The sequence below is a fragment of the Dipodomys merriami genome, unplaced genomic scaffold, assembly GCF_024711535.1.
Source record: "Dipodomys merriami isolate MVZ:Mamm:240054 unplaced genomic scaffold, mDipMer1.0.p SCAF_1440, whole genome shotgun sequence".
In the NCBI taxonomy this organism is placed as follows: Eukaryota; Metazoa; Chordata; class Mammalia; order Rodentia; family Heteromyidae; genus Dipodomys; species Dipodomys merriami.
The window spans coordinates 67,676-89,655 of NW_027202761.1; the positions used below are offsets into that span (position 1 = coordinate 67,676).

At 45.4% G+C, this 21,980-nt stretch overlaps 1 protein-coding gene across 1 annotated transcript in view; it reads right to left on the reverse strand.

Annotated features, from left to right (window-relative positions):
• The window catches only part of LOC138826586 (m7GpppX diphosphatase-like), a 51,614-nt gene extending 31,927 nt beyond the window's left edge, over positions 1 to 19,687 (reverse strand). The window contains exons 1-2 of the mRNA XM_070021822.1: positions 19,488 to 19,687; positions 17,353 to 17,521 (exon numbers count right to left, since the gene is read on the reverse strand). Coding sequence (XP_069877923.1) covers positions 17,353 to 17,521; positions 19,488 to 19,685 — 367 coding nt within the window. The 5' untranslated portion in view covers positions 19,686 to 19,687. The remainder of the gene's footprint in view (positions 1 to 17,352; positions 17,522 to 19,487) is intronic.
• Positions 19,688 to 21,980: the final 2,293 nt, after the last annotated feature.

Here is a 21,980-nt window from a genome sequence, read left to right on the forward strand (position 1 = left end):
CAAGTATGACGGCGTAAAGAAGTTGGAGGCATGGAGAAGGGGCCTCCCCTTCCTTTGTGAGAGGCAGCTCTTTCTCCCCAGGAATGTTTAAGCAGCAGGGAACAGTCATACTGATACATCCCAGCTGAACAGCAGCCCTGCACACACATGTTGTCTGCAGCTTAGATGAACAGGCTGGCATAGGTCCTGGCTAAGATGTCTGGGTCTTATCTGCCAGGACCTTGAGGATCTCCTACAAGGCCTTCTCCAATAAATAAAGCAATCCCTCGTCCCCAGGCAGGACACAAAAGCCAGAGGAAAAGTTAAGAGCAGCTGCTTCTCAGCTCGTTGCCAAAGCTAGCTTAGCCAAATCCCTAGGAAAATGCTGCAGCACATGAAACATGAAAATGCAAACCACAGACAGTCTGCACTCCTTCCCATACACATGTTCAAACAAGACTGCTTTCCAGCCGTAGCCAATGACTTCTCCAGGATGAGGTCATTTCTATGGCTCTGTCTGTGGCTTTTGCTCTCCCTTCGTTATGATGAGCCCGTTTCCACTTATTTGACCCAGATGTGCAGACCCCAGGAGAGCAAGGAAGAAGCAAGAGCAAAGCATGATCTGAGCATGAAGGCACACCCCACTGCCCCTCCAGAAGAGCCACCCAGAACCAGCTAGGGAGGGACAGGATAACCAGGCCTACAAGGCACTCCATCCAGCAAGGCACTAGGTAAAACAAACAAACAACTCCAAGACAAGCCATGCAGGGAAAGGCTGCTAGGCAGGCCTCCAGATCTGCATTGCTCTCCTCTCTAGAAGCCCCCTGGCTGAGAGCTCGGGCCACAGAGTAGAAGGGAAGCTGGCTGGGCTGCAGCGGACCTTAAATCATGCTCTGGTTGCAGGCGTGGGTGGGGTGTTTGCTGTCCTGCACTCCAGGGCTGTTAGAAGACTTCAGTGGAGTCCTGGAGAGGCCTCCACAAGGAGGATAAACTCAGCTGAGGGCGGGGCCTGGATCCTGCTGGAAGCTTCCACACTCAGCAGTGGAGCTCCAACCACTAACGAGCTGTCTCTCTGAAAGCAACGAGGTGCTGGGAGAGATGGAGGAGAGGCAGACGCTGACTTTAGCAATACTCTGCAGCAACAGGCTTCCTGCAGGAGTCCTCAGTACCTGCCCTCCCTCCCTCTTTATCCCTTCTAAGCCTGGGAGACAGGAGGGAGGGGGGGGAGTTGAGAAGTGGGTGACAGGATCTCATGGTAAAACCCCAGGGTCTCCTGGTCCCCAAGCCAATGTGAACTTAACCCCAGGGTCAGCAGCCCTTTGGGGATGAAAAACGCTGCTTGAAGGTGGTGGAGAACTTGGGCTGGGAATGTGGCTTAGTGGTAGAGTGTCTGCTTAGCATGCATGAAGCCCTGGGTTTGATTCCTCAGTACCACATAAACAGAAAAAGCAGGAAGTGGCGCTGTGGTTCAAATGGTAGAGTGCTGGCCTTGAGTAAAAGCTCAGGGACAGCGCCCAGCGCCTGAGTTAAAGCTCCAGGACTGCTCCTCCGCAAACAAAACAAAACAAAACAACAACAACAAAAAACCCAAGATGGTGGAGGACTTACTACATGTAGCAAAGTTTTGAAGAAAAGGATTGAGGGTGTCTCTTAAGGTGATTGTGGAACTGCTCAATGACTGTCCTAGCCTTAGAGCTGTGGACCCAGCCCTTGCCTCCCAGACTTGACCAGAGCTGCTAGAAGGAACACTCCAAAACATAGTCCATCTCTTCAACTTCTTCCCTAAAGGTCTCTGCTTGGTTTACTCTGAGAGAGGCCTGGGTGCCAAGTCTCAACACAGCATGCCTAGATACTGTCACATGAAGTGAGGTAGGAAAGGAGAAGGCCAGAAGCACAGGATAAAGCCCTGTGAGAGGAGCCACGTATTCTAGCTTTTCACCCACGAAAGTGCCGATCAGGAGTGGATAAGAAGCTGCCACCACAGGCAGTGCCAGGCAATGGGATAGAATCAGCTGTGGATAACCAGCTTCCACCCACTGGTCCTAAGTAAGATGACCTTTCTGCTGACTTGAGCCTTAACAGTGCCACAGAGATTTGGGAACTTGCTCCTTGTTAGAAGAGAGAGAGAGAGAGAGAGAGAGAGAGAGAGAGAGAGAGAGAGAGAGAGAGAGAGAGAGAGAGAGAGAGAGAGGAGAGAGAGAGAGAGAGAGAGAGAGAGAGAGAGAGAGAGAGAGAAAGAGAGAGAGAGAGAGAGAGAAACATGTCTTATGATGGTGACTATAGCTCAGTAGTTTTTATCTACTCATTTCTCCCAGATTCCTGAAGCCTGGGAAGAAAATGGAGAATGGGCCAGTGGGCCTCTGCTCTTGGCTATCTGGTGAAGAGAAAAGATGGGGACACTATGCAAGGGTGTTCTGAGTCAAGGTGGTGGGGAAGAGGAATGAAGGCCAATGGGAGCCAGGTACCAGTGGCTCACACCTGTAATCCTAGCTACTTAGGAGGCTGACATCTGAGGATCACGGTTTGAAGCCAGCCTGGGCAGAAAAGTCCATGAGACACTGATCTCCAATGAACCACCAGAAAACTGCAATTGGTACTGTATCTCAAAGTGGTAGAGCACTGGCCTTGGGCATAAGAGCTCAGGGATAGTGCCCAGGCCCTGAGTTCAAACCTCATGACTGATCAATAAAAGGCCAATGAGACAGTTAAGAGAAAGAAACAAAGCCAGATTCTGGGTAAAGAATTTGAGTGAGATATCAAAGACTTTCATACCTTGCAATTGTTCTGCCTGCCACTGTTCTATACCTATCCTTCCATGTCCAGAGGGGACCATGGCTCTGTGGTCAAGAATTTGGAAGCCCCTCAGTGGAAGGCAGCCTCAGACAGATCATCTTTACATGGCCCAAACTGATGGCACCCGCCTGTGGGCTCATTCACATTTTCTGTCACGTTAACAAAACCCGCTTCTAATACTTGGTTCAGTTAATGCTTTATCCACGCTATTGCCTTTACCTGGCTCACCCTGCTTTCCATCTCCTGCTCCCTACTCATCTGGGAGACCCACACCTGTCCTGAGAGGGAGGAGTCTCCACTGCACAATTCAGCCCATCAACTCCCGAGAAATGCCTACTCTGCAGCTGCCTGACTTAATTAGCATCTCACAGTTTTGCATGCCAGAGGCAGGTGTGAATTGCTAGTGGTATACATGTGGTTTATGGCTATGCTGTGCTTGTTGATGAACTAACAGGTTCCACCTGACCAGTGTTACTCACGAATACTGCTATGAGAGAGTAACAGGGGGCCCCAAGGCAGGCTAATTTTTTAATTTGCTTCTTTGTTTTGTCTGGTGAGCTGTTAACATCTTAAAAATTGTCTGTGGGTCTGAGAATCACATGAATATATTCTCTAAGAACTCACCAGTCTACAGCCCAGTGCCAGCGGCTCACTTCTGTAATCATAGCTACTCAAAGGGTTGAGAGCTGAGAAATGAAGTTTGAAGTCAGTTCATGCAAAAAAGTCCATGAGGGGGTTGGGTAGGTGGCTCAGTGGTAGAGCGCTTGCCTTGCATGCATGCGGCCCTGGGTTCGATTCCTCAGCACCACATAACCAAAAAGAAAAAAAGCCGGAAGTGGCGCTGTGGCTCAAGTGGTAGAGCACTAGCCTTGAGCTGAAAAGCTGAGGGACAGCGCCCAGGACCAGAGTTCAGGCCCCACAACCGGACCCCCCAAAAAAGTCCATGAGACTCTTATCTACAATTAATGAGCAAAAAGCCAGAAAAGGAACTGTGGCTCAAGTGGCAGAGTGCTAACCTTGAGGGGGGGAAAAGAAAGGTCAAGCACAGTGCCCAGGCCTGGGTTCAAGGCCCAGTACCTGTAGAAACCAAATAATAAAAAACCTCAGCCAGGGACTGGGAAGGTGGCTCAGTGGTAGAGCACTTGCCTTGCATGCTTGAGGCCCTGGGTTCAATTCCTCAGCACCACATAAGCAAAAAAGAAAAAAGCTGGAAGTGGCGCTGTGACTCAAGTGGTAGAGCACTAGCCTTGAGCTGAAGAGCTGAGGGACAGTGCCCAGGCCCAGAGTTCAGGCCCCACGACTGGACCCAAAAAAAAAAACAAAAAAACAAAAACAAAAAACAAAAACCTCAGCCAGGGCTGAGCTGGGAATATGGCTTAGTGGTAGAATGCTTGCCTAGCATACATGAAGCCCTGGATTCGATTCCTCAGTACCACATAAATAGAAAAAGCTGGAAGTGGTGCTGTGGCTCAAGTGGTAGAAGTATTGGCCTTGAGCAAAAAAAGGGACAGTGCCTAGGCCCTGAGTTCAAGCCCCAGGACTGGCAAAAACAAACAAACAAAACACCTTAGCCAACAGACTAGAAGAAGATTTTACCAGCAATACTTCTGACAAAGGCCTAATACCAAAAATATACAAGGAGCTCAAGAAACTAACCCTCCCAAAGCTAATAAACCAATCACTAAATGGGCAAAGAAGCTAAGGAGAGATTTCTGAGAATAAGAAGAATTGCAAAGAAACACATGAGGAAAAACTCATCATCCCTGGCCATAAATGAAAGGTAAATCAAAACAACTCCAAGATTCCATCTCATCCCTATTAAGACTGGCCAGCACAGCTGGGCACCTGTAATCCTAGCTACTCAGGAGGCTGAGATCTGAGGATTGCAGTTCAAAGCCAGCCCGGGCAGGAAAGTCCATGAGACTCTTATCTCCAATAAACCAATAGAAAACTGGAAGTGATACTGTGGCTCAAGCTGTAGAGCACTGGCCTTGAGCTGAAGAGCACAGGGACAGTGCCCAGGCCTAAAGTTCAAGCCCTATGACCGACCAAAAAAAAAAAGACTGGCCAGCATTATGAATTCAAACAATAAATGTTGGCAGGGATGTGGGGAGGGAAGGAACTTTATTACACTGTTGGTGGGAATGTAAACTAGTATAACCACTCTGGACAGCAGTCTGGAGCTTCTTCAAAAAAAAAAAAAAAGGAAAAGAAACATTGATCTTTCCTACGACCCAGACATATCACCTACCCAGAACATCTCAAGCCAGGATACCATGAAGACACTTGCACACCCATGTTCACTGCTGTACTATTCACAACAGCCAAGCTATGGAAACAGCTCAGATGCCCTATAATAGATGAGCAGATCAAAAAATGTGGTACCTAACACAATGGAATTTTACACATCCATTAGAGAGAATAATAGTATGTCATTTGCAGGGAAATGGAGGAACCTAGAACAAATCAGGTTAAGTGAGGTAAGTCAAGCTGAGAGAAACAAATGGCACATGTTTTCTCTCATGTGGAAGCTAGATCTAAAATACACTGGACATGATAAATTATACAGGACTCTAGGCATTCCCACACAGTGAGAGCAAAGGAGGATACTCTTGGGGAGGAACACAAAGGCGCAATGCCTATATACCTTTGGATCATAGAAAATAATATTAATCAAAATGAACTCCAAGAAATAGAAACAAGAGGGTTTTTTCCTCCTTTGTTGCTGTTTTTGTTTTCTTTTTGTCTTGTGTGTTCATTTATCTGTCTGTGGGAATGCAAGGAAAAACACAGAAATGGAGGGACAAAGAGTAAACAAATGTAGCGGTGGTGCTCACCAGACGCTATGTTGAAAATGAACTTTACAACTTGAGGGTGAGGATGGGAGGGAAAAACTGGGAGAGAGGGAAGGGGTGACACTGCTCAAAAAGAACCATACACATTATCCAACTTCTGTAACTGTAAGCCCTTGGTCCATTTCACTGAGGTCAACGCACTAATATCACTGAGTGCTCATCATTCTAGTTTTCCTTTAAAGAGTTCCTAGAAGTATGAACACACACGATTACAGGCCTCTTTTGAAGCACGCGGGATGATCCTGAACTCCCCACAAAAGTGTACACCTTCTCCTCCAGTGGCCCACAGTATGAGTACACCATGCCTTACTGACTCTACCACTCAGGTCTTTTACTCCATCACATAGGATGCTGCACTGAACAATTTTCTACCTTTTTATGCAAACACATGAGCAACCATCTAAGCCAGATGTCTGGAAGTGGAAGTCCTAGCTCAACAGCTCAAGTTTTACAAGTGTCTGTACATCTGAACATATCTAATCTAAACATAAGCCCACTGCCCAGGAGCACCTAGGAGTCTCTGTGAGCAGGTGTTAGGGAAAAGGTCTGTCTTCCTCTCTGTGTCCTCGGTGGGCTAAGTTCTCCATAACCTATGCTATCCACAGATAGAGCCCTTGGCCAAGGCAGCCAGACATACATGGAAGGCAGCCGACTCCTATTTAATGGTGGCTTACAGACTAGTTAAAATAAAATGAGGTATTAATCAAGTACAAAAGGGATTTAAGCCACAATAGCGACAAGAACAAGGGTGGAAGGCAGCAGTGAATCAGAATTCAAGTGGACAAGAATATGGAAGAAATAGCTGTTTGGGTGGTCAGCAAGGGCGCAGGAGGGAAGTTGGGTTCAGAACAACAGGCAGAAAGTCGGATGCTGGTTGCTCACACCTGCAATCCTAGCTACTAAGGAGGCTGAGATCTGAAGATCATAGTTCAAAGCCAGCTCAGGCAAGAAAGTCCGTCTGTGAGACTCTTATTTCCAAAACCGGAAGTGGCACTGTGGCTCAAGTGGTAGAGCGCTCACCTTGAGCTGAAGAGCTGAGGGACAGTGCCCAAGCCCAGAGTTCAAGCCCCATGACCGACAAAAAAAAAAAAGCTCAGGACAGTGAGCAGGCCCTGAGTTCATTGAGACAAAGGGTGAACTAGTTCAGCAGTGATACTCACTAGATACTATGTTGAAAATGAACTATACAATTTGGGGATGGGGGAGGAGGGCCACCGAGGTGGGGGAAACTGGGGAAAAATGAGAGAAGAAGTAACACACTGCAAAAAGAAATGTACACAATACCTGATTTATGTAATTGTAACCCCTCTGCATATCGCCTTTACAATAAAAAAATTAAACAAACAAAAAGAATAACAGGCAGAGAAGGACGGGAAAGGAAATAAAGCTGAAAACTGACATTCACTTAAGGGCTGGCTATAGAACTGCACTAATTGGCTCCATCCTCATCAGGACCCAGGAGCAGACACTTAAAGCCAGGTAAAAACAGGAAGGCTGTACCAAGGTGGGCACATTGTTCTGTGGCCAGATAATAAATCCTTTAGTCTTGGCAGGTCATCTAGTATCTCTAGCTCATATTATTCTTTGTTGGAAGAGGGGGACAGATGTCCCAGAATGCCAGTCAAATCGTACCCTCATGCCTAAGCCTGCCAGCCAGGAAGACTCACTCCTCACCCACACAGCTACTGTCTCTCAGTAACTGCACACCAGGGACAAAGGTCTACTATTGACACAGACCCACAACTTGACATCGAACAAAACTCACATCAGTTCATCTGGTATCAGCCTGGTGCTTTGCTTTTAAGTATGAATGAATTACTGTGCAGCATGAGCCACTGAGAGAAACCAGCGGCCTGAAAAAGAATGACCAAAATAAACAACCACAACCAGATCCCACAGGGAAATGAAATCATTTGAGGGATGGTCAGGAGATAATTTTTTAAAACAATTCTAATTAGTGTGTCAGAAAAATCCAACCCAATTTGGCCTCTGTAAAACAGTCAGGATGCTATGAGAATGAAATAGCTAAAAGAACCAGAGAAAGGAGAATTAAAAATGTCACAGCTAGCTGGGCACTGGTGGCTCACACCTGTAATCCTAGCTACTCAGGAGGCTGAGATCTGAGGATCATGGTTCAAAGCCAGTCCAGGCAGGAAAGTCCTTGAGATTCTTTTTTTTGGTCCAGTCGTGGGGCCTGAACTCTGGGCCTGGGCGCTGTCCCTCAGCTCTTCAGCTCAAGGCTAGCACTTTACCACTTGAGCCACAGCGCCACTTCCGGCTTCTTTCTTTTTGCTTATGTGGTGCTTAGGAATCGAACCCAGGGCCTCATACATGCAAGGCAAGCTCTCTACCACTGAGCCACCTTCCCAGCCCCCTCCTTGAGAGTCTTATCTCCAATTACCCATCAAAAAGCCCGAAGTGAAGTTGTGGTTCAAGTGGTAGAGTGCTATCCTTGAGCAAAAAAGCTCAGGGACAGTGCTTAGGCCCTGAGTTCAAGCCTCAAGACCAGCACAAAAAGAGGGAGGAAAAAAAGTGAGGATTTCCAAGAGTGAAGGTATAGCTCAATGGTAGAGTACTTGCCTGGTATACTTGAGGACCTGGGTTTGAACCCTAGTAAAATAAAACACTAGTAAAAATAAAAATCAACCAAATGAAAACAGAGGGAAAGAAGTCATCAAAAAGAACATTCAGATCCTAAAGCTTTTAATGGAAAGGGTCCAAGAGTCCCCACAACAATGAATAAGAAAACCCAAAACCTTAAGAAAATTTTGTCCAAAAGAAACAAACAACTCAAGTTCCCTACAAAGCAGTAAGAATCAAACTGGTATCAGATATCCTGTTGGTAACAGTAGATGCTTGAAGTCTACAGACCAGTTACAGACCAGTGCCTTTAATATTTTGAGGGAAAATAAATGTAAATTCTGTATTCAGTTAAACTATCAATCAAAACTGGCAGCAAAATAAAGGATTCAAGGCTTACCTCCCACATATTCATTCTGAAGAGTTACTGACTAATGTGCTTCAGCTAATCAAGAGAGTAAAACAAGAAAACACAGAAAAAGAAAGAAAAGAGCTGGGTGCTAGTGACTCACACTCATAATCCTAGCTACTCAGGAGGCTGAGATCTAAGGATAGCAGTTCAAAACTAACCTGGGCAGGAAAGCTCATGAAATCTTATCTCTACTTAGTCACCAGAAAACCAGAAGTGAAGCTGTAGCACAAAGTGGTAGAGTGCTAGCTAGTCTTGAGCAGAAAAGCTCAGGGAAAGTGCCTAAGCCCTGTGTTCAAGCCCCGTGACCAACAAAAAACAAAACAATAAAAACCAAAAACACACACAGAGAATCTAGAAAACAGTGGATCAGACCCAAAGGAATTATGAAAAGAAGTTCCCGTTGAGAGCTACATATAGCATGCCTATAGAAAACCCGTCTGGATGAGAGAAAGCAGGAAAGAACTCTTTACAGTGTTACCGGGAAGGAATGAGATAGCACAACTAAGCAGCTGGAACATTACAAGAGCACAAAGAAAGTAGACTACAGGTACCACAATAAAAAGAAAGATACCTAGAAACCTCATGAAAAGGTAAAAGCTGATTTAAAAAAATACTTTCAAATACTGAACAAACTAAAAACAACAGCAAGTTTGGAAGAAATGTAAAAAGAGTATCCATTTGATGGGTGGAAAAGAAACAAATCCTAACACTCTACTTGATCATGTAGCAAATAGGAATATACCACATTAGTTTAAAAACATTGTTTACTGGTTTTCTACTTAGGAATCAAATTACAAAGCATAAAGACTTCATAATCATGGAACAACAGAACATACCACAACATAAAAAGGACAATGACATTAGTGAGGAGATTGGGGAGGATAGAAGAAGAGACGGAAAAAGTGGAATTATTGTTATTATTTTTTTAACCTGGTAGGGGCTAAATCCTACTGTGGACAGACTATGAAACTAAAAATATTGTATTATTTAGATTCCAAAGGCAGTATGTTTGTGTATAGACAGCCATGCATATGTGTATGTAGGTATGTATGTATGTATATACGTATGTGTGCATGATACACCCAAGCATACATGTATGCACAAGTGGAAGTAGAGGGAAGAGGAGAAAGAAGGAAAAAAGAAGAATCATTTCACTTTCTTAATAAGTCAACAAAGAACTGTATGAGCATATTCTACAGTCAATGTTAGAGGAAACTACAAGAAGCAGGAGCCCTAGGAATATTCTTTTCTTTCTTTTTCTTTTTCTCTTCGCTAAGAATATGCTTCAGAGAAGCAGGGCTAGGTTGAGGCCCTGTGGTAGGAGAGTGGTAAGAAAGCCTGCTCCTCTTATAAGCCTTTTGGGTTGATTACCTCACTGTGTCATTACATATATGATTCTGATAAATGTTCTGGCTCTACCCCAGAGACTTTTGCTCAGTAGGTTCAGATTTTGGACATGACAATGCTGCTAAATTAACCAATTATGATAAATAGTTCTAGTTAAGAGCTCCTTACAAATAAAACCTGGCATTTTACTATAACTCCATCTAACTTGGGATACTATGACTAGAACCTTCTGATAAAGAAACCCCCAGAGCTGGGTTACATATTTTATTCTTCATTTGTTATTCAGAAAAAAAACAGAATCTCAGCAATTCACTGACTTTCTCTGGTACTGGCTGATGGTCCCAAGTCTGTGGTATTTCTCATGCTAGAAGATCATGTCAGTCTGTCAGTGTCCTGGCAGAGACCCGTCTGGAAAGAAATTCTCTGCTGGTCATCGCTCAGGCAACTCTGGTCTGTTGGCTCAGTTGCAGTGGGAGGAATGGGTGGGGCCAGAGTCTGGGATCTCCCTGCCCACTGGCTTCTCTTTCAATTGCTGGAGGGTCTGTCCACATTGCTTTGCCAGACTGGCATCAACTTGGGATGCCTTCCACAACAGCTCCCTTATTTGCCGGGGAGAAAAGGATCAGGCCTGGCCACTCCTCTGTCCCAGAGAAGAGGAAGAAGGATATAGAAGCTGGAAGACAGCTAAAACCAAACACCTCACTCTCAATAACAGGGGCTGAAAACAAAATGAAGATGAAAATAAAGATGGAGTCCTGATTCACATGTATGAAAAGAATGCAAGGGACAGCCAATTTTTCTTAACTATTAACTTGGAAACACACTGGCAAAACAAGGGTATGTGTATGTGTGCATATATTTAATAGGCATTTAAAGACCTAAAATACACAGAAATAAGAGGCACTAAGGGTGAACAAATGCAGCAGTGGTACTCACTAGACACTATACTGAAAATGAACAATACAGCTGGAAATGTGGCTTCATGGTAGAGTGCTTGCTTAGCATGCACGAAGCCCTGGGTTCAATTCGTTAGTACCACATAAACAGAAAGAGCTGGAAGTGGTGCTGTGGCTCAAATGATAAGAGCGCTAGCCTTGAGCAAAAGAAGCTCAGGGACAGTGCCCAGGCACTGAGTTCAAGCCCAGGATTGACAGAAAAGAGAAAGAAAATGAACTATACAACTTGGCAGGAGGGGCTGGGGAGGGAGGGAAGTGACACTGTCCCAAAAGACATGTACTTATTATTCCTGACTTATATAACCCCTCTGTATATCACTTTCATAACAATAAAAATTTAAAAAAAAAACAGACCTAAGACACAATAGAAAGAATACATAGTCCAAGAAGCAGACTATCACTATACTTTGGTCATTCTGATAGCTTTTCTCATTTGGGGGTTAATAATTTCTTTCTCTCTAGCTTTATTACACACACAATCTGCTTGATTTTCAATTTCACCTTCCTGGAATCCTCCTGTGGCTATTCTGCATCTTGTTCTTGGCCTACTGGGTGAGATTCGTCCTTCACTTGATGCACACAGCTGTAGTTCACTTTCACCGCCACGGGCAGGCAGCCCACTGCAGGCATGCAACTTGGCTTATGGATCTATTCTACTGTTATTTGATTGATTCTAGCTCCCCCCCCCCCCCCCCCCGCCACATACACACACATTATGAACAATGCTTCTCAGGGAAATTCTCCTGAGAACAGCCGGTCTTTCAAGATGCTTCCTCCCAAACCAACCCTGCCTCCTCCTCCCTCCCTCCTGAGGTCTGGGTGTTGTCTCTGCAAAGAGCACTGGATGGAAAACTGTGGCCTGTGGCTAAAGTACTGGGTGTTCTCTGTAACAGAAAGACGATGTGATTCTCAGGATCCCAAACCTCTGCTCCCCGCCCTGGCCTCTCTCACACACATGCCTGTCTTTCGCCTCTGAACTTGAGATGCCACCCCTGCTTTATATAGCAAGCAAAACAATTGGCCTTTTTAGAGGCAGCCGGGATTTCTGAGCCACACCCCTCCCCTTAGTATTTCCCCCCTTCTTTCTCAGGTAAGAGGGAACAGACATCTCAATGAAAGGCTCCATTGATACACCATAGGCGTGACCGCTCAGGCAGCAGAAGGCAACTCAGGCTTCGCCCTCCTGGATGCAGAGGAAGGCTGATGACAGGTAATGCTGGCCATCTGGCCCACTTGTTCCTCAGGTGTGCCACCTTGCCATAGGAGGGAAAAGAAATCTCCCACCTACCATGGCTGGGGTGAATCTCTTTTCCCTAGGTTATGTGTACTATTCCTCTCAAGCTTTCTGTAGGGGAAAGTTGGAAAAATAATAACTGGTAACACAGTAATAATACTGTCAGATCCAGGCCACATACCACCAGCAAGTGCTAAGAGCTTTACGTACCTTATTGCATCGGGTTGTACCCAATGATGTCACTTTAGGAAGTTAAGACCAGCATTGAAAAAAAGGAAACAGCCAGGCGCTCATATTCTAGCTACTAGGAGGTTGAGATCTTAGGATCACAGTGTGATGCCAGCCCGGGGACAAATCCAAGAAACTCTTATCTCCAATTAGCCCGAAAAATGCTGAAAAAGCAGAGCTATGGCTCAAGTGGCAGAAATCCAGCACTGAGCAAAAAAGCAAAGCAAGAACTTAAGGCTCCGAGTTCAAGCCCCAGTTCTGGCACAAAAATTAATAAATAAGGAAAGAAGGAAAGAGATAAGACTAATATTCAGTAGAGAATACCACAAGTTGTTTTGTTTTGTGAAACTTCTCCTTCACTTATGTTCACGTCTGTTTATTCACAGGTATAAGATCAAAGTGTAAAACTTACCTCACTGACAGCAGAGATGAAAACTGTTGCAAAACACTTCCTTCTCTATGTCATAACTGTGCTGCTGAAGTACATTCAGTTACTAACCTCACTGAGCAGAGAAAACAGCTAAAACTACTTCTCCAACATCATCTGAGCCCCACCTAGTTCCCAACATAACCATCTCCTTTCTGTTCCTCTTTCCTCCCCAGCCCATGTACTGTTGGCTCGGTCTAGAACATTCTCCCCTATCTTTACCAGCTGGTTCTTTCCAGTACCCCAGGTCTCTGCTTGAGCATCGTCTGTGCTTGCTGAGAGCTCTCTTCCAGCCCAATGTGAGCAGCCGCCAGCCTGCTTGTGGCCACAGAGACACTTGTTCCCTTGTCTGCCGCCAGCCTCCCTTCCAGAACTCAAAGACAGAGCTAACATCTGCTGTACTCACCAACATACCCCCAGCATCCACTACAGCAGCTGCTCTAGCACACAGTGGATATTTCACAACTGTTAAGTGGATAAAGAAATGTACCAAGTCGCCTTTTGGCAAAGAGTGGAGTCACGATTCCAACCCAGGTCACTAGGGCCCAAGGCTGGTTCTTCACCCCTACACTACACTAAAACAAGACTCGAAACAGGTGGCTCAGTGGTAGAGTGCTTGCCTCGCATGCACGAGGCCTTGGGTTTGATTCCTCAGCACCACATAAGCAGAAAAAACTGGAAGTGGCACTGTGGCTCAAGTGGTAGAGCACGTACCTTGAGCTGAAGAGCTGAGGGACAGCACCTAGGCCCAGAGTTCAGGCCCCATGACTGACAAAAATAAAATAAATTTAAAAAAAAATTAAAAAAAGACTCAGAAAGAGCAGGTGGCTGCCCTAGCCCACCCTACTAAAAAAAGTACAGAACTTAGGATGTTATCAGGGTGAGAAGCCACAAGTGGTTCATAGGAGCAGACATTGGTCATCAGCTAGAAATCTGGAAGGGACAAAATGAAGACACTACAAAGCCTTCAGACCTGAAGAAGAAATTTGCCAATGACTGGAGAAACACCAGAAGAAATCTGTTGAGCATAGCACCTGTGTCAAGCTTAGTAGAGCAGCCAGCTCAGAAATGAAGTGGCTATGGTTTTCCCAGACAGGTGGTAATATTCTGAGAAAGAGGGCCAACAAGCAGCCAGAGACAGCAGAAAAACTCAAAGGGGCAACTGTGGATGGGGCACAGAAGGCTAGGGTTACAGGAACTGTATCTTAAGGTGCCTTAGGTAGTCAACTTTTGAGTTGTGACTCAAACTGAGAATAAAGAGACTGGACCTCCAGAAGGCTCTGGCTAAGTAGGACCTGAGCAGAAAGTCAGAGGAGCTGGCCTGGGGACTACTTAGGTGATGCTGCCACCTTGTGGCCATGGAATGCCTAGTCCACAAGAAAGGGAATGTACAGATCTCTGTGGGTCATCAATCACTTTCGAGCAATTAGTGAGGGCTAACTGCTGGGACTTAGAAATTGGTCTCACCTGGCTCCAGCTCTGTCCCTTCCATCCAAGCAATGATCAAACCCACCGCTTTTTATCCCCGTCTTTTAATAGTCACTCAATGTTGTGCTGTTCCTCCTGCTACCACCCCAAATATACCTGGGGACAGGAGATGGCATCTTATTCCTCTTGATACAAAGCACCAAGCACACCAGAATGACAACAGCAGCTACTACTGAATAGATGTCAAGTGCTCCTGAACACATCCATGCCCACATTTCAACTATGAAGTACCTACAAGACCTCCAAATAAAAATATGAAGTAGGGCTGGGAAGGTGGCTCAGTGGTAGAGTGCTTGCCTTGGGCTGAAGAGCTGAGGGACAGTGCCCAGGCCCAGAGTGCAGGCCCTACAACCAAAAAAAAAAAAAAGTATATATATATATAATATATATAATATATATATATATATATATATATTATACACATACATTCATTCATTTCAATACAAACTGGGAGTTCTTGGAGAGGCCAAGAACTAAAGGTAGCATCACCAGTACACAGACCATGTCTTTTAAAGTGTGTGTGGGGAGGAGCAGGGGAGGAGGAAGGGAGGAAAGAAAGAGAGAGAGAGAGAGAGTATAAGGACCAAGCCCTAAGGACAAATGTGACTTCCAAAGCCTAGGTCTTATAGTATAGCAAGCCTGACATGTGCTAAAGAAGGCTGGGAAAGAAGAGCTCCTGTCTAAAATTTCTAGGCGGGTAAAGTTCACCCCTGGAAAAGCTTATGGAGACATGGGGGCCAGGGTGAGGAAGAGGACCCTGGCAGGCTAATAACCAATCCCTCATCTTAGATTTTGTTAGCTAGAAAGAGAGAGGGCAGAACCACAGGGCAGGACTGCAACTTGATTTCACAAGGTTGATCTGAGCAGCAAGACCAGCTGAAGGTGATGGGAAAGGGTAAGTAGAAGGATTGAGGAAGGGGAAAAAAAGGTCAGCAAAATAATGGCCCCAGAACCTGTGGTTTGGGAACCGCTCTAAGCCTGTTTGGAGCCTTCTGTCACGCTTCTGCCAACCCTTGTTGAAGAATACATTTGCTTAAATGTCAGTGACTGAGAAAGTAAATAACTATCCATTTTGGTCAACTTGAACTAATCAATCTGGCTCTTTCAATGAAGATCAGACTGGATTCTTTCTGTTTTGAGAAGTTTGTTTGTCTTGACATTAAGTGCTCACATTACTTTCAAAGGACAATAGCACCCTTTCATGGGAGTGTGGAAAACACTATAAAAAAAGAAAAAAGACTATAGAGCAGGATATCGGTAAAGCCAAATTGTTCTTAAATGCTGGAGGACAAACAACACACAGAAGGATGTGATGAAGCTACTATGTGCTCTAAAACAGATCCCAGGATATCCTGGTTAGGAACCTTTAACAGGAACCATTTTGGTCAACTACCAAACCTGCCTTATACTATTGAGAGAAAAACTGAATGTGTTGTCCCTGACTTTTGGTCCAGAGTCTTCTCCTATTTTCTTTCTTTCTTTTCTATTTTTTTGTTGTTGTTGGTCATAGGGCCTGGGCACTGTCCCTGAGCTCTTCAGCTCAAGGCTAGCGCTCTACCACTTGAGCCACAGCGACACTTCCAGTTTTCTGGAGGTTAATTGGAGATAAGAGTCTCATAGACTTTCCTGCCCCAGCTGGCTTTGAACTGTGATCCTCAGATCTCAGCCTCCTGAGTAGCTAGGATTACAGGTGTGATCCACAAGTGCCCGGCAGTCTTCTTTTTTGATAAAATTTTTTAAATGCTTGAAATCAAAATCAAATCTCTGCCAGTTACTCATGAATTCTTGCCCTTCTCAAGTCCATCCTACTCACTCACATTTATTTCCATCAGAAAGTGTGCTCCAGTCAGGGGCCAGTGGCTCATGCCTGCAATCCTAGCTACTCAGGAAGTTGAGATCTGAAGGTTACAGTTTGAAGCCAGCTCAGGCAGGAAAGTCTGTGAGACTCTTATCTCCAGTTAACCACCAGAAAACTGGAAGTGGTGCTGTAGCTCCAAGTGGTAGAGCACTAGCTTTGAGTGAAAAAGCTCAGGGATAGTGCCCAAGCCCTGAGTTCAAGTCCTTTGACTGACAAGAAAAAAAAAAAGAAGAAAAAGCTGTATGATCATGAGGACTTGAATTCAAAACCCACTTCTAGAACCAACCCTTCCTCTGCCAAAAAAAAGACTGGGTTCCCTTTTAGGGAAGTGATTACCTTCACCCTTTGCAGTACCCAGCACACTGCATTTGGCCCATGTGTTGAACAAGACCTCAGTCTACTGAAAGAGTTAATTTTCTTGCTGTTGATTGGCTGTGTGCTTCTGGACGAATCACTTAGCCTTTCAAAATCTCAGTTTCCTCAACTGTGAAGTCCTCTTGTAATAGGGAGGTTTGGGGAATTAAATGTGTTAATATATGTAGAATACCTAGCATACTGGCTAATATAATACTAACAGTTTAATAAGTCCTGGTAATTATAATTTAATTATGATTATTAAAGATAAATGAGTATTATTCTGTTCCATGAATCATACTTCCTCCCCATAACATACTACACCAGAAAGGAACTCTAAACCTCAGCACTATTCATAGTTCCTTGATGTGGGGCCTGTCATGTATATACAGTGTAGGATGTTTCACAGTATCCCTGGCCTCTACTCACCAGATGCCAGAACACACAGTTTGAACAACAAAACTGTCTTCAAAGACTGACAATATTTTCTGGAGGAAAAAAATTCCTCCTTTGGGGCTGGGAAGGTGGCTCAGTGGTGAGTGCTTGCCTTGCATGCATGAGGCTCTGGGTTTGATTCCTCACAACCACATAAACAGAAAAAGACAGAAGTGGTGCTGTGACGCAAGTAGTAGAGCGCTAGCTTTGAGCTGAAGAGCTGAGGGACAGCGCCCAGACCCAGAGTTCAATCCCTACAACTGACCAAAAAAAAATTCCTCCTTCTTCCAATGAGAACTATGACACTAGAATATGCAAATCAGGCGTAGAAAGTTTATTTACCACAGCTCATAATTTCCCACCATCCCATTGGCCTCTCATGCATCTACCTCAGCCACTTGCTCACCACTCAGTTGCCTTGGAGGGAACAGGTGATAGGTGCTGTAGATATCATTAGAGAACTGCAACTGGAGCTCAGGGCTGCCGGTCAGGAGCTGTGCCACCTGTTCTACCTGAAACGGGGTCTTCTCCAGGATCACAACGGCATCTTCTCCATCCCCAGACTCCTCATTCACCTGTGGATAGAGACATGATGAGTGAGCCCAGAACAGAGCCACTAGTAAAAGCTAGAATGCAGAAGCAGAAGCTCTGGGGCCAGTGAAATCCCAGCAGTTGGGATTTCTTTTCCTGCAATGCCTTCTGAGGAAGGCTGGCCAGTGGCACTCCAAATTCTTCTCTTGTGGAAGGTCTCACACCTTTCTTCTAAAAGATGAAAAGCTTCTCAATTGTCTTCTAGTTTAGGTTTTGAAAATGTCTGATAAACTCTCCTCACTTTATTATGTGTTTGTTTTTGTTGGTTGTGGGGCTTGAACTCAAGGCCTGGACACTGTCCCTGAGCTTTTTTGCTCAAGGATAGAGGAGCTCTACCACTGAGCCACAGCTCCATTTTTCTGTCAGTTAGTTAGAAATAAGGAGTCCAGACTGGGTTGGAACAGCAATCCTCAGATCTCAGCCATCTGAGTAGTTATGATTACAAGCATGAGCCACTTGTTCCCTCACTTTAGAAGATAAACAAAATGAGATTTACAGAGGAGGTAACAATGCTCGACAGGAAATGTACTCACTACCTTACTCATGTAACTATAACCCTGTATAGTAAAAATACTATACGGGGTTATAGTTACATGAGTAAGGTATATATACATATATATAATTGAGACTTAGGGTTGGGAATATGGCTTAGTGGTAAGAGTGCTTGCCTAGCATGCATGAGGCCCTGGGTTTGATTCCTCAGTACCAAATTAACAGAAAAAGCCACAAGCGGCACTGTGGCTCAAGTGGTAGAGCACTAGCCTTGGGCAAAAAAAGCTTAAGGCCAGTGCCCAGGCCTGAGTTCAAGCCCCAGGACTGGCAAAAAAAATGAAAAAAGAAAGAAAGAAAGAAAAGAAATTGAGATTTAGACGCAAGCTATTTATTCAAAGTGACATGAATAGTCAATGTCAAAACATAAGTAGAATCCAGGTCTCCTTCACTAATTCCTACTGTCAATACTTCAGCAGGGGATACAATCTAAAGACAAGTGCGGCTGAGAAAACCGGACAGGAGGGCTGGGAAAGTGGCCCTGTGGTATAGCGCTTGCCTTTCATGCATGAGGCCCTGGGTTCGATTCCTCAGCACCACATAAACAGAAAAAGCCGAAGTGGCGCTGTGGCTCAAGTGGTAGAGCGCTAGCCTTGAGCTTAGAGTTGAGGGACTGCGCCCAGGCCCACAATTCAGGCCCCACGACTGACCTAAATAAATAAAAGACAGGACATTGTAAATAGTCAAGAGATGCAGAAGAGCCATGGGCTTCCATGGTTCTAAACCTTTGATCCATCCAAGGATGAGCTGCTGATTGTGAGGAACCCTAACACTTGGTTTGGGAATGGTCTCCCCATCTCGCCTCTGCTAGACAGCTGAGCAGATGGTATTAAAGCCAGCAGTATATCTGTTTCCACAAAGCTACTTTGCAGTTTGAAGATCGGGGGTGGTTAACTTATCTCCATATGCTCAGCACCTCAATCTCCGGCATGAATAAAAGTGCATGGCATGCAAAACGAGGCTAACAATTTAAATCACCGTTTCTGGTTAAACTGAAGCCATGTAAAGCATGGGATCCTACAACCTACACTCTGAATATTTCCAAGGGCCCAAAGCAAGACATCCATCAACATTCATGCTTTCCTAGCACCTTTATAGATTGGAAGGAATGATGAATGGCCTGGGGAATTAACAAATGTTTTTAACATGATATACGCTATAATGCTTGTAGGTGTTTTGGGAAAAGCTGGGAAAATCAGAGGTGTTCATTCCTCACCAAATTCCACAGGTAATCTTCCCCCCCCCCTCGTTGTAGTGGTACATTCCGCCTCCCCCCTCTCCAATGATGGAATAGGTATATCCCGGCGGGGGGAGGGGGGTGGGAAAAAAACCCGCTTCCGAAGCGATGATTGGCTCCTTCCTTCCCGCGTCTCCGCCCCATCTAGGATTGCTCGGTGGTACCTTCCCGTGCAGGAAGATGATCTTGTCCCGCGCAGACTCCCTCAGCACTTTTTGCACTCTAAAGCCGGAGAACGGCAAGCGGACAGGGGTAGAGGTACCATTCCCAACGCCTGCTTCCTTTTGATCTGCGCTAGGAGCTTCGGCTTCCCCTGTGTCCGTTTCCCGCTTTCTCTTGGATTGAGGAGCCGCGTCCGCCATGCTGCCCGCAAGGAGTTGTGTGCGCCTGCGCGTACGAGCATCTTCGCCTCCCCCCCCTTCTCCGCCCCGCCCTATCGCCTGTTTCTTACGGCTGTTAGGGGTGCGACTACAACTCCCAGCGTGCTTCGCTTCACCATCGCTGTTACGTAGTTTCCGGTGCTCCGCATTGCATCCGGCGCCTGCTGTTACCGGTGGGTCAGAGTGGCGAAAGTGTAAAGTTATACCCTGGCTGGTGAGTGCTAGTGGAAAGAATGTTTCCTGAGACAAATCTATGAGTATCTTCATCGGGCTTCTTATAGCGCATATTTAATCCATTCCTATTTTTCGTATTTTACGAAGACTGTTTGACGTGTTTTGGTTTGGGGGTTGTTTTTTGGCTCAAAGAAAGGTAAGCGCAGAGTCAACGGTGTCCTTCCAGTACCTGCTTCCTACCCGGAACTGCTTCCTCGCCTGTGTCCCTTCGCCAGTGTTTATGCCGTGCCGCCCGGACCGATGGTTGATGCTAGTCATCTGTCATTTTCCTTCCCCCACCTTTCTTTTGGTCATGTAAGGAAAAAAATCCGTTTATTCGTTTATTTAGGTGCATGTCATGGGGCTTCAACTCTGGACCTGGGCCCTGTCCTTGTGCTTTTTTGCTTAAGGCCAGAGCTCTACCACCTGAGCCATAGCTCAACTTCCACCTTTTGGAAGTTCATTGGAGGTAAGTCTCACAGACTTCCAGCTGGCTTCAAATTGAGGATGAACTCAAGGCCGCACATACGCTCACCTTCCTCAACTGCTTGAGCCGTGCTTCCAATCCGTGACTTTTTTCACACTAGCCTGATGAGTGAAGGAAACAGGACTTAATTTGCAAGGCAAGAACGTTGGCTTTTACTTCTAAGGACTAGATTGCAACCTGAGTGGTTTCTATGGGCCAACTCCTCTACCAATTGCATCACCTTTAACTTATTTCTCTATACCACGGAGTAATTTCCATCTAAGGTGGAAATCAAAAGATTTCCTTGTTCTATTTGGAGCTATTTCTGGGGGAAAAAAGACAATTTTTTTTTTTCTTATCTGAGTTAAGTCTGTGTGAGGAAGCAAACAAAAGTTCCTGATGGGCTGGGAAGGTGGCTCAGTGGTAGAGCGCTTGCCTTGCATGCATGAGGCCCTGGGTTCGATTCCTCAGCACCACATAAGCAAAAAGAAAAAAGCCAGCGGTGGCTCTGTGGCTCAAGTGGTAGAGCACTAGCCTTGAGCTGAAGAGCTGAGGGACAGCGCCCAGGCCCAGAGTTCAGGCCCCACGACTAGACCCAAAAAATAAAAAATAAAATAAAAAATAAATAAAAGTTCCTGTCTGAAAATATATTTGATCTTCTTTATCTGTATGGTCCATGAAAGCTTTAAAAAAAAATTAATTAGACTTTGCCAGAGAACCATGCAGACATCCAGGTACAGAGAACAAAGAAAGTTTATGCCAGGAAAGGGGGCCGGCAAGACTCCGTCTCACAAGGGAGAATTGAGAAGAAGCACTGGTTATTGTCTGAAATGACCTATGTGACCTAGGGGGTTTAGGAGGGGCTAGAAGGTGGAGACCTGGTGTGGACGTGTGGGCCAGGGGCTTCATCATGGTGGACTAGGATTTATGGCTGCTGTCCAAAAGTAGATAAGGTTCCTGCAACTGCCCAGATCTGTAGGTCACTTTAAGGGACTCTTGTTGCCTTATATAGTGGTAGCTGCCCCAGAGAAGTGCCATCCCAAGGTAAAGGAGCTGGAGCCTGATTATTTACTGGGCCTAGTGTTGCCTAGGAAGAGAGTATGCTAAGCTGTGGAGAAGGGAAGGAGAGGACAACTATGGGAAGGGAGCTCATTTCGTTAACAGTCCACTTCCACAGATTCAGTACAAAGCTGGGGACAGTGGCTCATGGTTGTGATCTTAGCTACTTAGAAAACGAATCTGGAGTAGCGTGGTTTAGAGCCAGCCAGGGCAGAAAGTTAGCAAGACCCCATCTCAATAAGCAAGCCAAGCATGGTGGCAAACACCATTCACTTGGGAGGCAGAGACTGGGAGGATCCTGGTAATTTACCTGAAAAATTACTAACAAGTACTGTAGCTAAGTGGTAAAGCACCCGTCTAGCAAAGTTACTGGTAGGCCCTATCTGGAAAACAGAAGTACTGGTAGAGTGCTTGCCTAGCAAGTACAAGGCTGAGAGTTCAATTTTCAGCAAACCATCCCCCCCCCAAAAAAAACTCACAACCAATCAACAAATCTATAACTCAGTTGTAATTACAACAAAAATATAGCTTTCCCCCCC